The sequence below is a fragment of the Cannabis sativa genome, chromosome 4, assembly GCF_029168945.1.
Source record: "Cannabis sativa cultivar Pink pepper isolate KNU-18-1 chromosome 4, ASM2916894v1, whole genome shotgun sequence".
NCBI classification, from domain to species: Eukaryota; Viridiplantae; Streptophyta; class Magnoliopsida; order Rosales; family Cannabaceae; genus Cannabis; species Cannabis sativa.
Window position 1 is genome coordinate 78,209,007 of NC_083604.1, and position 13,562 is coordinate 78,222,568.

General features: G+C 26.6%; 1 protein-coding gene across 1 annotated transcript; it reads left to right on the plus strand.

Annotated features, from left to right (window-relative positions):
- Positions 1-243: 243 nt before the first annotated feature.
- LOC115712861 (cytochrome P450 84A1) lies at positions 244-2,433 on the plus strand. Its single transcript, XM_030641264.2, has 2 exons — positions 244-1,313; positions 1,405-2,433. Exons 1-2 carry the CDS (start codon positions 390-392, stop codon positions 2,023-2,025), a joined length of 1,545 nt encoding a protein of 514 aa, XP_030497124.1. The 5' UTR covers positions 244-389; the 3' UTR covers positions 2,026-2,433.
- The last annotated feature ends 11,129 nt before the right edge of the window (positions 2,434-13,562 follow it).

Here is a 13,562-nt window from a genome sequence, read left to right on the forward strand (position 1 = left end):
TATACAACATGCTATAAATATAATATATTTATATAAAATTTAGATTTTAAACATGATTACACTGAATCTCATCAACATAATTGCTTTCCAAATTCATACTTTATACATATCAAATAATAACAATAAAAGGAAACTCTTATTATATAAATACAGTCAATACATAACATTATTTTTTATTTTTCAAATAAAAAAATTATGTCCAAATTTAATTGGATAAACTTGTAAATATAAACCAATTAAGACCAATACAGTCTAAACAAACTCTTATATAAACTCTTATAATCAACTCAAACAAATCAGCAACCTTTCTTGTTGCCCCCCTTAAAACTTTTTCTCTCTCACTCTCTTTCTACCAATCCAATCATTTATATACAAAAATAAGTATAAAAATGGAATCTTTATCAGAAGCCATTACACCAATAAACATGTTACTTATAATTGTCCCTGTTTTGTTACTGGGATTAATTTTCCGATTCCGGCGACGGCGACTTCCATTTCCGCCGGGACCAAAAGGGTTACCAATAATCGGAAACATGTCAATGATGGACCAATTAACTCACCGTGGATTAGCGAAATTAGCCGAGAAATACGGAGGCGTTTTCCACATGAAAATGGGTTATCTTCACATGGTGGCAATCTCATCTCCTGAAACAGCTCGTCAAGTTCTTCAAGTTCAAGATAACATCTTTTCAAATCGACCGGCCACCATAGCCATTAGCTACCTCACATACGACCGTGCTGACATGGCTTTTGCTCACTACGGACCCTTTTGGAGACAGATGAGAAAGCTCTGTGTTATGAAGCTTTTTAGCCGTAAAAGAGCAGAGTCATGGGAATCTGTTAGGGATGAAGTTGATAAGACTATTCGAACTGTGGCTAAAAATGTTGGCACAACTGTTAATGTTGGTGAGTTGGTTTTTAAATTAACTATGGATATTACTTACAGGGCAGCTTTTGGTTCGAGTGAACAAGAGAATCAAGATGAGTTTATTAGGATTCTTCAAGAGTTTTCTAAACTATTTGGGGCTTTTAATATTGCTGATTTCATTCCTTGGCTTACTTGGGTTGATCCACAAGGTCTTAATACAAGACTACCTAAAGCTCGTAAAGCATTAGATGGATTCATCGATAGAATCATCGATCAACACATTGACAAAAGAGCTAAAACCAATGGTGTTGTTGATGATTCTGAATCTGATATGGTTGATGATTTGTTAGCTTTTTATAGTGATGAAGCTACTGTTAATGAATCTTCTGATGATCTTCAAAACGCTATTAGACTCACTAGAGACAACATCAAAGCAATCATTATGGTAAACTTCATATATATAATAAAGATTCGATTTTTATTTTCTCTTTGTTATAAAGATTCGATTTTTATTATTATTACTATCTTTTTTACAGGATGTTATGTTTGGTGGTACTGAAACGGTTGCTTCTGCGATTGAATGGGCTATGTCTGAGCTAATGAAAACCCCAGAAGAACTCAAGAAAGTTCAGCAAGAAATCGCTGACGTAGTCGGACTTGACCGGAGATTGGAAGAGTCAGATTTCGAGAAACTAACTCTGTTGAAATGTGCTCTGAAAGAGACCCTTAGACTCCACCCACCGATTCCTCTCCTTCTCCACGAGACGGCGGAGGATGCTGAAGTGGCGGGCTATTACGTGCCGAAGAAATCGCGCGTGATGATCAACGCATGGGCTATAGGTCGTGATAAGAGCTCGTGGGTCGACCCCGATTCGTTTAAACCGGGTCGGTTTATGAAGGAAGGTGTTGCTGATTTTAAAGGGAGTAATTTTGAGTTTATTCCGTTCGGGTCGGGTCGGAGGTCTTGCCCTGGTATGCAACTTGGGCTTTACGCGCTTGAATTGGCGGTGGGACACCTTCTCCATTGTTTCACGTGGGAATTACCTGATGGTATGAAACCGAGTGAACTCGATATGAGTGACACGTTTGGACTCACTGCGCCGAGAACGAGTCGACTCATGGCTGTACCGAGTAAGCGTGTGGTCTGTCCCATCTGATTATCTCTCTTTTGAAAATTTGGACACATGTGAATTTGGAGTTTTAATATGGCTTTTATTATCATTATTATTATTACTATTAATATTAATGTTACTCTCCTTTTTCTTTTTTAATTTTGATTTCCTTTTTGAAAAAAAAAATTGAGAAAATTTAGATGAGAAAGGAAAGGAATCATAAAAAAAATAATAATTGAAGTGAAAAGACAATATATGGTGAAGAAGAAAAAAAAAAGTTGGAGATTCTCTTAATTTGTGTATAAGATCTCTCTTTTTAATTATATAAATTTGTATAAACTTTTATTATCTTGTATTTTCATTTGATGAAAAACAATTTGAATAAAGTTGAACCACACAAAATGTAATTTGAGTTTGAAGAATTAAGGAAATTAAAGGTGAATTGTGTTATTATTCATAAGTGCAATTATTCTTTGTTCTTGATGATTAATTTAATATTTTTTTTTAATAATTAGGAAATTAATATTCCTAAATATATAATATCCTTATAATTATTACTTATTATTTTTCAGTGGGATTTTTTAATTTATTTAGTTTTATTATGCATGTAATGTTGTATAAGAGATTAACATAACTTATATAAAATGATAATAATTAATCTACTTACATATATATATATATATATGGGATATGATTTTGTTCCGTTATTGTACTTTCACGAATTGTAATTCGTGATGTACGGCAGCCGTCAGATGAGGGAGTTATTTGATCTGACGGCTGAGATTGATTTAGAGGTAATTAGGATTAAAAAGTAGAAACGTACTCTGACACTCATTTAATGTACCTTGAGACTCATCTAATGTGCCACAGAATACATTACGTGAAAGTACAAAATCATATCTATATATATATATATATTAAACTCACTATATTTATATTTTTATTTATATATGTGTATGTATATATATTTATAAACGTATTTTTCAAAAAAAAAAAAAGTATATATATATTAAGAAAGACTAGCTAAAAGAGCTGGTAGAAACTCACTATCTAAGAGCATAGTTTTTATGATCAACTTTTTGATTATAGTCTTTATTGAATATATTTTTTGGTAGCTTATTGTATATAATCAGAACTTTTATTTTAATTATATTAATACAAACAAACATACATGGTTGGATTGGATCATTAACTTTTAGTTTAGTTTCTTTTATCATGATGAATTTGATTATTAGCTCAAAAACAAATATAAAACTCTAAGAACAAGAGTCAAGTTTGTCGACTTTGGTGTAAAAAGCACCAACTCTTTTATTTTATTTATATTTGGATATATATTAAATGCTTCCTAGTTTTTCCCTTGCAAGATTTGCCTTTATCAAATATTTTTATTTTTATACATTTATATAGAAAGTTATAGGTATTTAAGGTAGATAGATGTTGTACTTGTATGAAGTATCCAAAAATAATGGTGTATTTTTTGGCTTATACAAAAGGTATTTTAGCACTAATTGTTTTAACCCATCAAAAATAGTAAATGATAGTTTAAAAATATTGGGAATATTTAATTATAGTTTTTTTTTTTATTATTATTTATTTAAGCGTTTATATATTACAACATGCATCTGAGACTCAAACCTAGAACTTCCAACACACACGCACCCCATATGGCCACTTGAGCTAGGCTCAAGTGGTTATATTTAATTATAGTCAACGTTCTTAAATAGTCACTTATTTTAATTAGCGACATTATTTAAAAATAAATTAATTTGAGTACAGATGAAAATAGTGCTTTTTATAATAGTGGGCAATTTATGTCCTAAAATAAATTGTCATTGTTAAGTCATTATTTATTTAGAAAATTCTTGTTTTTAATTATTTTTTCTAGACAATATCTTTCAAATTGTTGAATTTTTTTTATGTCAACATTATCTGAAATTTTGTTTTAAAAAATTAATTAGTAAGACTAAATTTTGTCAAAAATAATTTCTCGAACGCTAAGTTGTCAAAAAAACTCAAAAATATTTATGTTAAAAATATGAAAAGAGTCGATTAGGTTTGTTTGATTTATTATTGTCAAAATTCAAGTTTTGTTCAAACTCTAAGTGAGCGAAGTTTGTTTTATCCTTAATTACTATTATTGGATTGATTAGATAGAAATGCTTATATATAAAACAACTTTTAATGACAAAGATATTGATTTATAGGGTCACAAATTAACATTAAACAATTTTTATTAGTGGTAAATATATTGGGCTGGACAGGTGTTTTGCTATATATTTCAAAGAGTTGAATGTTTTTTATTTTTTTGTGTGAGAAGATTGAAAGAAAATTAGAGAAGCTGTGGTTAGGAGTTTATAGGTGGTGAAAATGACTTGAAGCCTTTTTTCAATTAATAATTAATTGTGATGGTAAGAAAAAGAAGAGTACAACTGCAAACAACACTAATAAATGATTTTATCACCTTAAAGATTAGATAGATAGTGACATTTCTCATTTATAATTTCAATCTTTTTGAAAATGAAAATTTATATTTATATATTTTAATGTTTTTGTTTCTACTTTTATGATTTAATTCGTTTGATGGCTTTGTGATATCCTCATTTCAATAAGGTATTACTTAGGGTTGTTGATTAAATTGTTTAAATCGCTCAAACTTCCTGTACTGTAGAAAAAATGATGTTTAAAATTTTTTCCAATGCAGTCACGGTTCGAATATTTTCTAAAGTGCGCAGTGTGGTGCGATTTGTGGTTTTAAATTGTTAATATGCAGTTCAAACCGTACTGCATCGCATATTATAAAAATACCAATTTTTATATTTATTTAGGTCCAATATAGCCCAAAGACCACTAATTAGTAATTATTGTATTGTTGAAACTTGAAACTTTTTTTCATATTTATTTTCAAGCCCCATGGTATTTTTGACAGGTGTTGCTCAAGTTTTATTGTATTTGTGATAGTTTAATTATTTAGTGATACTCCAAACTGCGAAAACTACACCGAACCGCACTATTTTTTGTGATGAGGTTTCTACGATTTTTTAGTTTCACGGTGCGGGTGCCGTTTGAAAAATTGAAAAAACTACATGTACAGATTAATTTAAAAAAAAAATAGTTAAAAACTACACCAATCGCACCGCCAAGAGTCCTAATATTACTATTCTAGATTGTTGTGAGGTGTTTGAATTGTGTTTTGTTTCAAATTATTAGTTTTGGTGTACTTGGACCAACTCAATTTAATGTGTTTCACAATCCGAAAGGGAAGTACAGTAGAACCTCTATTTAAGAATACTCTATTCAAGAATAACCTATAATTTGTTATAAAAAAAATCAAGTCCCAATTTGGGCCAGTTATAAATAAGAATAACCTCTAAATTGTAATTAGTTATACATTTTTAAGTCTCGTATTAACAAAGTATACCTCTATATAAGAATAATTACATCTTAATAAAATATATACATATGTTTTGTAAATTTATTTACATAAAATTAATAATTTTATTCCAAATTATAATATATGTACTAACATTATATTTACTCTAAAATAATTCTATTATAATATAGTATTAATAATTATTTATTGTTATTATTATTACATTGATATTTTTTGGTATTTTAATTTTTTTTCTAGTGTAATTCTATTCAGTTATAACCTCTCAATTAGAATATAATTTGCTTGGTCCCAAGTGTATTCTTGAATAGAGGTTCTACTGTATATGAAAATAGGACAAATAGACAATAATTGGGTAATGTCGGTTACATATTTGTGTGAACTTTTGAATTTAATTAGGTAATTTTTGAATTCCCAAGTACTGGATATGGGATGTCTTTAATACGCCATATTTGAGTTGGTTTAAGGTGTTCCAAATCCAACAGAGCCTAACACTACGATAAAGTATTACTTTATAATTAGTTAGTGATTTTTTATAATATTTAAGATAGGCTCTTAAAATTTTTATGAATTTTTGAGATTATTGAGAAAGGGAAGTTTTTTTAGTTTTTAACAATTTTTTTTTTTTTTTTTTTTTTTAATAAAAAGGTAAAATGGGAAGTTCATGTAATCAATGGAATTAATTTGTACAAATTAATGGAGGGTCTAAATTTTGATATTGAGAGTTTTATTAAAGGCAAAAAATGAAATTTCCCTATCCAAATGTGAGACTCCTAGTAAAAATGATGAGCTACAACATGAGTAGAGTATAGAATGAAGACTTTAATGTTACATAGTGGTTCTTTCAAATGACTCCTAAACCACGGCACCCAAACTAATGTGACTCACTCATTGTAAGTTTTCAGTTTTCACACTTATTAACCCAACAAAAAATTAAAAACAGTTGGTAATTTTTTCACCGATTTTTCATTTATTGTTTTTTTTTTTAAAAAAATATTATTTCACATAGTAACAATATTAAAACAACATATTTTGAAAACAAAGGAAAAATAATTATTTGTATTTTTGTATAAAAAATATTATAAAATGGTAAAAATGTAAATTTTTTGTTTTTATAAAATAATTCTTTTAAATTAAAACATAAGATATGATTACTTAATTAATTATACTAATAAGGATATCATTTTGTTTGTTGGCTAGTGTTAGAAATTATTACTAATAAGGTTAAAGGTTTGTTTAGCTAATAAGAACCACAAAATGGGATTTCGTATTTATTGCAGAGATGGATTTTTCCTTAGCAAAACTGGGAATTATGGGATCCTCTGAGTTTGTCCAATTTCAATAATAGATCATACATATATGTTTGGAAAATATATACATATTTTCAAATTTATTAATATTTAAAATTTCTGCAAATACTTGTTAAAAAAAATAGCATATACCCACTTTTAATTTTATTTATTTTTTAAACAGGTACAATAGATTTTTTTTTTTTTTAATTTGCGGCAAACTTCTTTATGTTTTAGATTTTATATATTTAACTATTTTTTTTTGTGGCAAAACTTCCTTATGTTTACTTTTTCTGGTAAATTTAAGGCGTCAATTAGATAAAATCGTTAATGCCAACTGAATTAACAAATGTATTGACTTCGAAGTTTTATTGTCACATATACACATTCAGTTGATATTTAACAATAATATTTAACTTACACCTCAAATTTGCAAAAAAAAAAAAAGAAGTAAACTTAAGGGATTTTACCACTAAAAATAAAAATAAAGGGTTAAGTGTTTAAAAATTGAAACATAAAGGAATTTCGCCATAAATTACTTTTTTTTAAAAAAAATAAATAAAATATAGTTTAGGTAGTTACTACATTATTTGCAAATATTATATATTTATTTAATTATCCATTCTGAAAAAAAAAAATAAAAAAGTTATATATCCATTTCATTTTAAAAAAAATGTTGTATAAGATATATGTTTTTTTCTTAAAACAAAAGGCAAAGGCTATATATATGTAATATTTGTATAGAGCAATAAATAAACTTTTCCATTTCAAAATAAATAAATAAACATTTATTTATTATTTTTGGAATTTTTTTCATTTTTACATTCAAAGCATTTTTTTTTTTATTTTTACGAAATTCTACATACATAGAAACTCTATTGCAAATAACGTTGCATCCTAAATTATAACAAAAACGTATAGAAACCCCTATTGCAACTAGCGCTGCAACCACTTTAGAAATTCAAACCGTAAATTTAAAAAAGTTAAAAAAAAAAAAAGTATATGGAGTAATTCTCCATTATTTTTTAAGTCAGTATTTTATTAGAGCATCTCCAATAGTACTCTATTTTTTAACTAAACTAGTTAAAAAGCTAAAATAAAGAGTTATTTAATTTATTGTTGCTCCAATTATGCTGACATCTTAATAATATTTTATAAAGATATTTATATTTTTTATTATATTTATTTTTAATATTATTATATTTAGACCATATTTTAATATATTATTAATGTATTTTTTTGAAAAATAATATTTGTGTTATTTTTTTTATTTTATTTTTATGTATGAGATATTAATAGTGTTGATTGTGGGTTATTTTTTGGTAAGTAGATATTTGGTATTAATTATATATTAATGCTTAATTAATATAAAAATAATAGACAAACTTATTCAATAATTAATCTGCATGACATTACTATATAGAAAATAATTAGAGATACTTTAATAATTAAGAATTTGTCTTATAATTTGTGGTGTTTATATTATATTAACAGCTACTAAGTCTTTTAGTAATTTGGTAAAAGTTGTATTAGTGAAAAAAAAAACGTAGAAATTATATTATATATACATTTTATTTTATTTGTTTTAATTTTTTGTATTCTTTAAGATATACTCAGTTTTATAGATAATGTCTTATTTAGATTAATGTAAATTATATCTTAAATTTAAGTATAAGTATATTAAACAACCTACTCGTAAAAGTAGCTATATTTTAATAAAATATAATATAAAAATATTTTTAATTAATAAATATAAAAAAGAGATATTTTTTCATTTATAAAAAAACAGTCAAATTCTTACCTAATAGAAATATAAAAACATCATTAAAAAAAAAAAGAAAGAAATATAAAAACAAAGTTGAAAATGGGCCCATCTAGTGGCTAAAAGCTTGACCAAAACAGTTGTTAAATATTGAAAACCGCACCAAAAGGCAAAACAAGTGAATGCAGTGGGGCTTGTTGTTGTTGGAACTTTAGTGATAATTTTACAAAATTATTGTATGAGAAGTGAAGTATGGGAGTCCATTGAGTTTTATATGGGATTGAAATATTTTATTAGAAATGTATATAATGTGTAATTTTGATGTATGGGTTGTGGTTTTAAGGGTACCTAATTTTGTATGTATTGGTGGTGAGGATTCATTCATCGGATGATCACATGCGGCTGCAGATGGGTGAGGTGTCATTTTATATTTTAGAGAAAATTTATTTATTAAATTTTTATTTTTATTTAATTAAATAAAATATTTTTAAACGTATTTAAATTAATTGGTAAATAGAGACGTGTTCTTCTCCTTATTTTCAGCATTATTCTCACAAATTTACTTAACGTTGCTATGATCAACGTCTTTCTTTCCGTCACTACCTTTTCTTTATTTCCTATATAATAATGTATTATAACCAACAAGAGAAACATATTTTTTATTACATGAGAAAAATCATTTACAGTTTATTTTTATGATTATATTATACAAGTATTTCGAGCAGTAATATTTGGTGTAGGTTTTTCGTATAATAGAGCTTCGATATAGTGGTATTTTGATTGGGCTGTTTTATTTAGAGAACGACCGGTAATTGCTGAGAAAAAGTTAAAGAATACCCTTTTTTTTTATACATTAACCAAATTTATCTTCAAATTAAATTTAAATCATAAATACCTCTTTTTATGAGTATTATATTCAAATTATCCTCACACACTCACACGACTAAGACATAATTTTAAACATAATAAATTTGTATTCTTTGTAGATAGATGTGTAGGTTTGTGGGAAAAATGGAACAAAATTTTAATTAAAGATGAATGAAAATCATCGTAATGTAATAGAGGTAAAATTGGTAGAATGATTGAAAAAATAAATAAATATAATAAATTTTAAAAGAAAAGATAAAAATTAAAGACATCAAATTAAAAGAAGTATGTAGTGTAATTTTCTCTAATTTTTGAGTGTTTACACATTTTTAGATAGCGCCGCGAATATCCTAAAAATAATGACCTAGTCCACAACTCAACTCATAAATTTTATTGAGTAATATTATTCATCTTTTATTTATTCAGTAACAGTCTGTTCAAGAGGACTAGACAAAAGCAATCAATTATTGAGAAATGAGTAGCTTTATGTTTACATGGACAATGCAGACCTTTTTTTAGCTTTGCTTGGTAGCCACATATGAATTCAGAATTTAGTTCCACACATAACAAACAATGATATTATTAAGGGATTTTTACAAAAAAAAATATTAAATTTTGGACAAAAATTTATAATTCTACTGTCATACGAAATTTTTTACAAAAATAGTCTTTTTATAAAATAACCGTAAAACAACAAAATTGAACAATTAAAATAATAGTTGAACAACCAAAAAACAATCATAAAATAATGAGGAAATTACACATGATATGGGTTTTTAAAACTTTTTATGAAAAATATGGCAGTTTTATGTTTGTCCATTTTTTATGGCATCTTTTGATTTTTAAATTGTTTTATGGTATTTTTTATGTCATATATGTGCAAACTTAATTTTAAATCCCATATTTAATGTTTAGATACATTATTACACAAAATTGAAAGCTATTTCTTCTCCTCCATTCAAGCATTGTACTTCCTCACTCCTTAACAGTCTACCTACCCAAATCTATTCACCAGCAACACATCCAGCGATCGGCGGCGACGACCCACACAGTCGGCGACCGGCGGCGGCAACCCACACATTCGGCGACCGACGACTCAAATGGACCCTAAATATGAGATCTCTACCAACAAAACCCCAAAGACTCGAATAGATTCCATGGCCGTTGGAGATCTAAATCTGCACCGTAATTGGAGCTCAACCGCTTGGTCCCGAACTCGTACATATTCTGAGGTGAGCTTCATCTTTCTTTTCGAATTGATTTTGTAGATTCCATGCTCATTTTGTACTCTTCATCCCCTAGTTGTGTTGTTTGAATGGCAGATTTTTTTTTCTTTCTTCTTAAAGAAATGAAAGATCTATATATGGGTATTGCTTTAATTTTTGTGCCTAAAAAATTACAATATCAGTTTGGTGAATGGCATATCTTTTTCTTTCTTTCGTTTTAAAAAATAGAAGATCTATATGGATATTATTTTATAATTTTTGTGAGAGTCAAGATCTATATGAGTGTTTGGTAATTTTTGTGAGAGTCAAGATGAGCTTCCATGTTGAGAAGAAACAATCTCCACTTGTCTTATGTTGGCAGCAGAAGGAACTAATCTTATTCTCAACTATTTTTTATTTTAAGTTTATCATATTTTTTTATATGATGGAAACTGATTTTACAGATTTAGCAATCAGAATAGTTAGAAGGCAAACATTACTCTCTACTTCTTTTATTTTTACGAAGTGTTTCATCTTTTAAATTAAATTTGGATTATATACATATGTGTTGTTGTACTTGATCAAATTTACTATACGGTTGGATTATATTTGTAGTCATGCTTTGTTACATCTATCTTTATATAATGGGAAAGTATTGTCGTTTGATCTTATTTGGTTCTGTTGATTAGGAGAGCTAATGATGACGTTAGCTTCTTATATGTTTTTGTGCAAACTGGTTTTAATATTTTTATTTTTGGTGAGTTATGTTAATGGTGTTTCTTAAAAATTAGTTTCAATCTTTTTTTTAATCAGATTTGTCAATGTATTATATTTTTCTTTCAAAATTAAGGTGGTATCATGATATACAACTTTACTATAAATTTTTGTTATGCTTGTTGATTTTTATAAATTTTATCAATGTTATATGTAACTATCTGTTGTAAAAATTGATTTTATTATTGTTCTCTGTTTGGTTTGTCAAATAATCTGATGAAGTGAGGAAAGAAAAAAGGGGTAATTTGTATTCAAATAACTTCATTATGATGTGAGACTTTTGGTACTTTTAATAATTGTTAGTTGATGATTTGGGATTTTTTTTCATTTCATTTTTGTTATGGTTTTGTATGAGTTCACAAGTTTTGTTATGGTTTCACAAATTTTTGTTATGATTTTTCATATGGTTAAAACTGGTTTTATAGGGTTAACAAGTTCGAAACTAGTTTCACAGTTTCGAAATTGGTTTCAGCGGGTTCATAGGTTCGAAACTAGTTTTACATGTTTTGAGGTGCTCCATTTTATGATATTATTGTATATATTTTTTTTTTTTATGATTTTATTTCTAGGTTCGAAACTGGTTTTGATTATATTTTGTGATTAGTATTTTGTTATGCATGGTGTATTATTTTGCTTATATTTGTAATTAGTATTATTTTTTTTTTGTGTGTGTGTGTGTATTTTTTCTTTTTTCATTTGGTTGTTTGGTAAAACTGGTATCTGTTAATTTTATTGTTTAACATTTCAATTTTATGATAATTTTTCATAGGGTCGAAACTGGTTTCACATGTTCACATGTTCGAATTTGGTTTCACTATAATGGGGTTGCTCCATTTTATGATATTATTGTATATTTTTTATTTCAATTTTTTTTGTATTATTTTGTTTCTAGATTCAATACTGGTTTTTATGTGTTAGATTTTTAATAGGTTGTTTGATATGGCTGGTTTCTATGATTTAATTTTATATAGATTTGTTAAAAATTCTTTTGTGGCATGTCTTATTATTTTATTGATTTTCATAACTGGTTTTTTAAGTAAGTTTTCATAACTGATAAAACTAGTTTAAATTATTTTTATTGTATATCATTTATGTTTTGTTTCATAATCTTCAATGTTGTTGTGTGACGATATTAATTTTTATTTGCTATTGCTTTCATAATATTCATTGTTGTTGTATGATGAAATTGGTTTCGATTTATTTTTTATGGTTTTTTTTGAATTAAATTTATTCCTCCAATATAAATGCAATGGAAGTCGTTGCTAAAGATTTTAAGTGTTCACTTTGAGGAGAAAGTAAATTGATCCAAGTTTTAAGGATTCATCTTTGGTATATTGTCATTTCTTTTTTATGTATGTTCATTTTTTTTTTCAATTTATCTTTTCATAATTTTATATGTTTATTTGCATGAAATTATTTTTTTAGGTATTTTATGTTTGTTCAATTTCTTAGTTAATTATTTATAGTTTTTGAAACTGGTTTTGTTTAATAGAAAACTGGTTTTTTGTAGGTGTCTTATTAATGTTCAGTTTCTTAGTTAGCTATACTAAATAATTGATTTTCGTGTTTAAATGGTAGGTTTTTTTTTTTTAAATGTAATTGAAGTTTAAGTGTTTCTTTTTTTTTTTTTTGTGTGTTTTAAAAAACTGGTTTCATTGTTCAGATTTGTAATTAGCTAATAAATGTAATTGGTTTCTGTGAGACAGATTCCAGTGACGACTTTGGCATCAAGTTGACAAACTCTAGTGACAGCGATAGCTCCGAAATTTTTTTCGATAATTTTTTCCAGTAACGATGCCGATTTTGACGACTTTTTTTTTGGCACCGTTAGAAACTCAAGTGACTTTCCGTCAATGTTAGCAAATTTCGACTACTTTTTTGGCACGACAATAACTCTTGTGACTAGGTTGGTGGTCAAGTCTTAGAGCTTCTAAGAAGGATGTAAAATTTATATAAGTTTTAGTTTTTGTATTTGTTCTTTTATTAAGAAACTCGTTTTTGATTATATAGAATTAATTGGTTTATTAAAATATTGTCTTAATAAAATTATTTTAATATTATTTCAGTTTTTATAAAAAATATAATAAAAAGAATGTTCAGTTGACATCATTTTTTTATTCCAGTATTTTATTTTATTTTTTTAAAAAATACAATTTTAAAGTTTTTTTATGGCATTTCTCTTTGTATGTAATAATTTTTCCCATATTTTAAGTTTTTTTTGAAATAAATGCCATATTTTGTACACTTAAGTTTTTATGCCATATATATCATAACTTGTATTTATTTTTCCATATTTT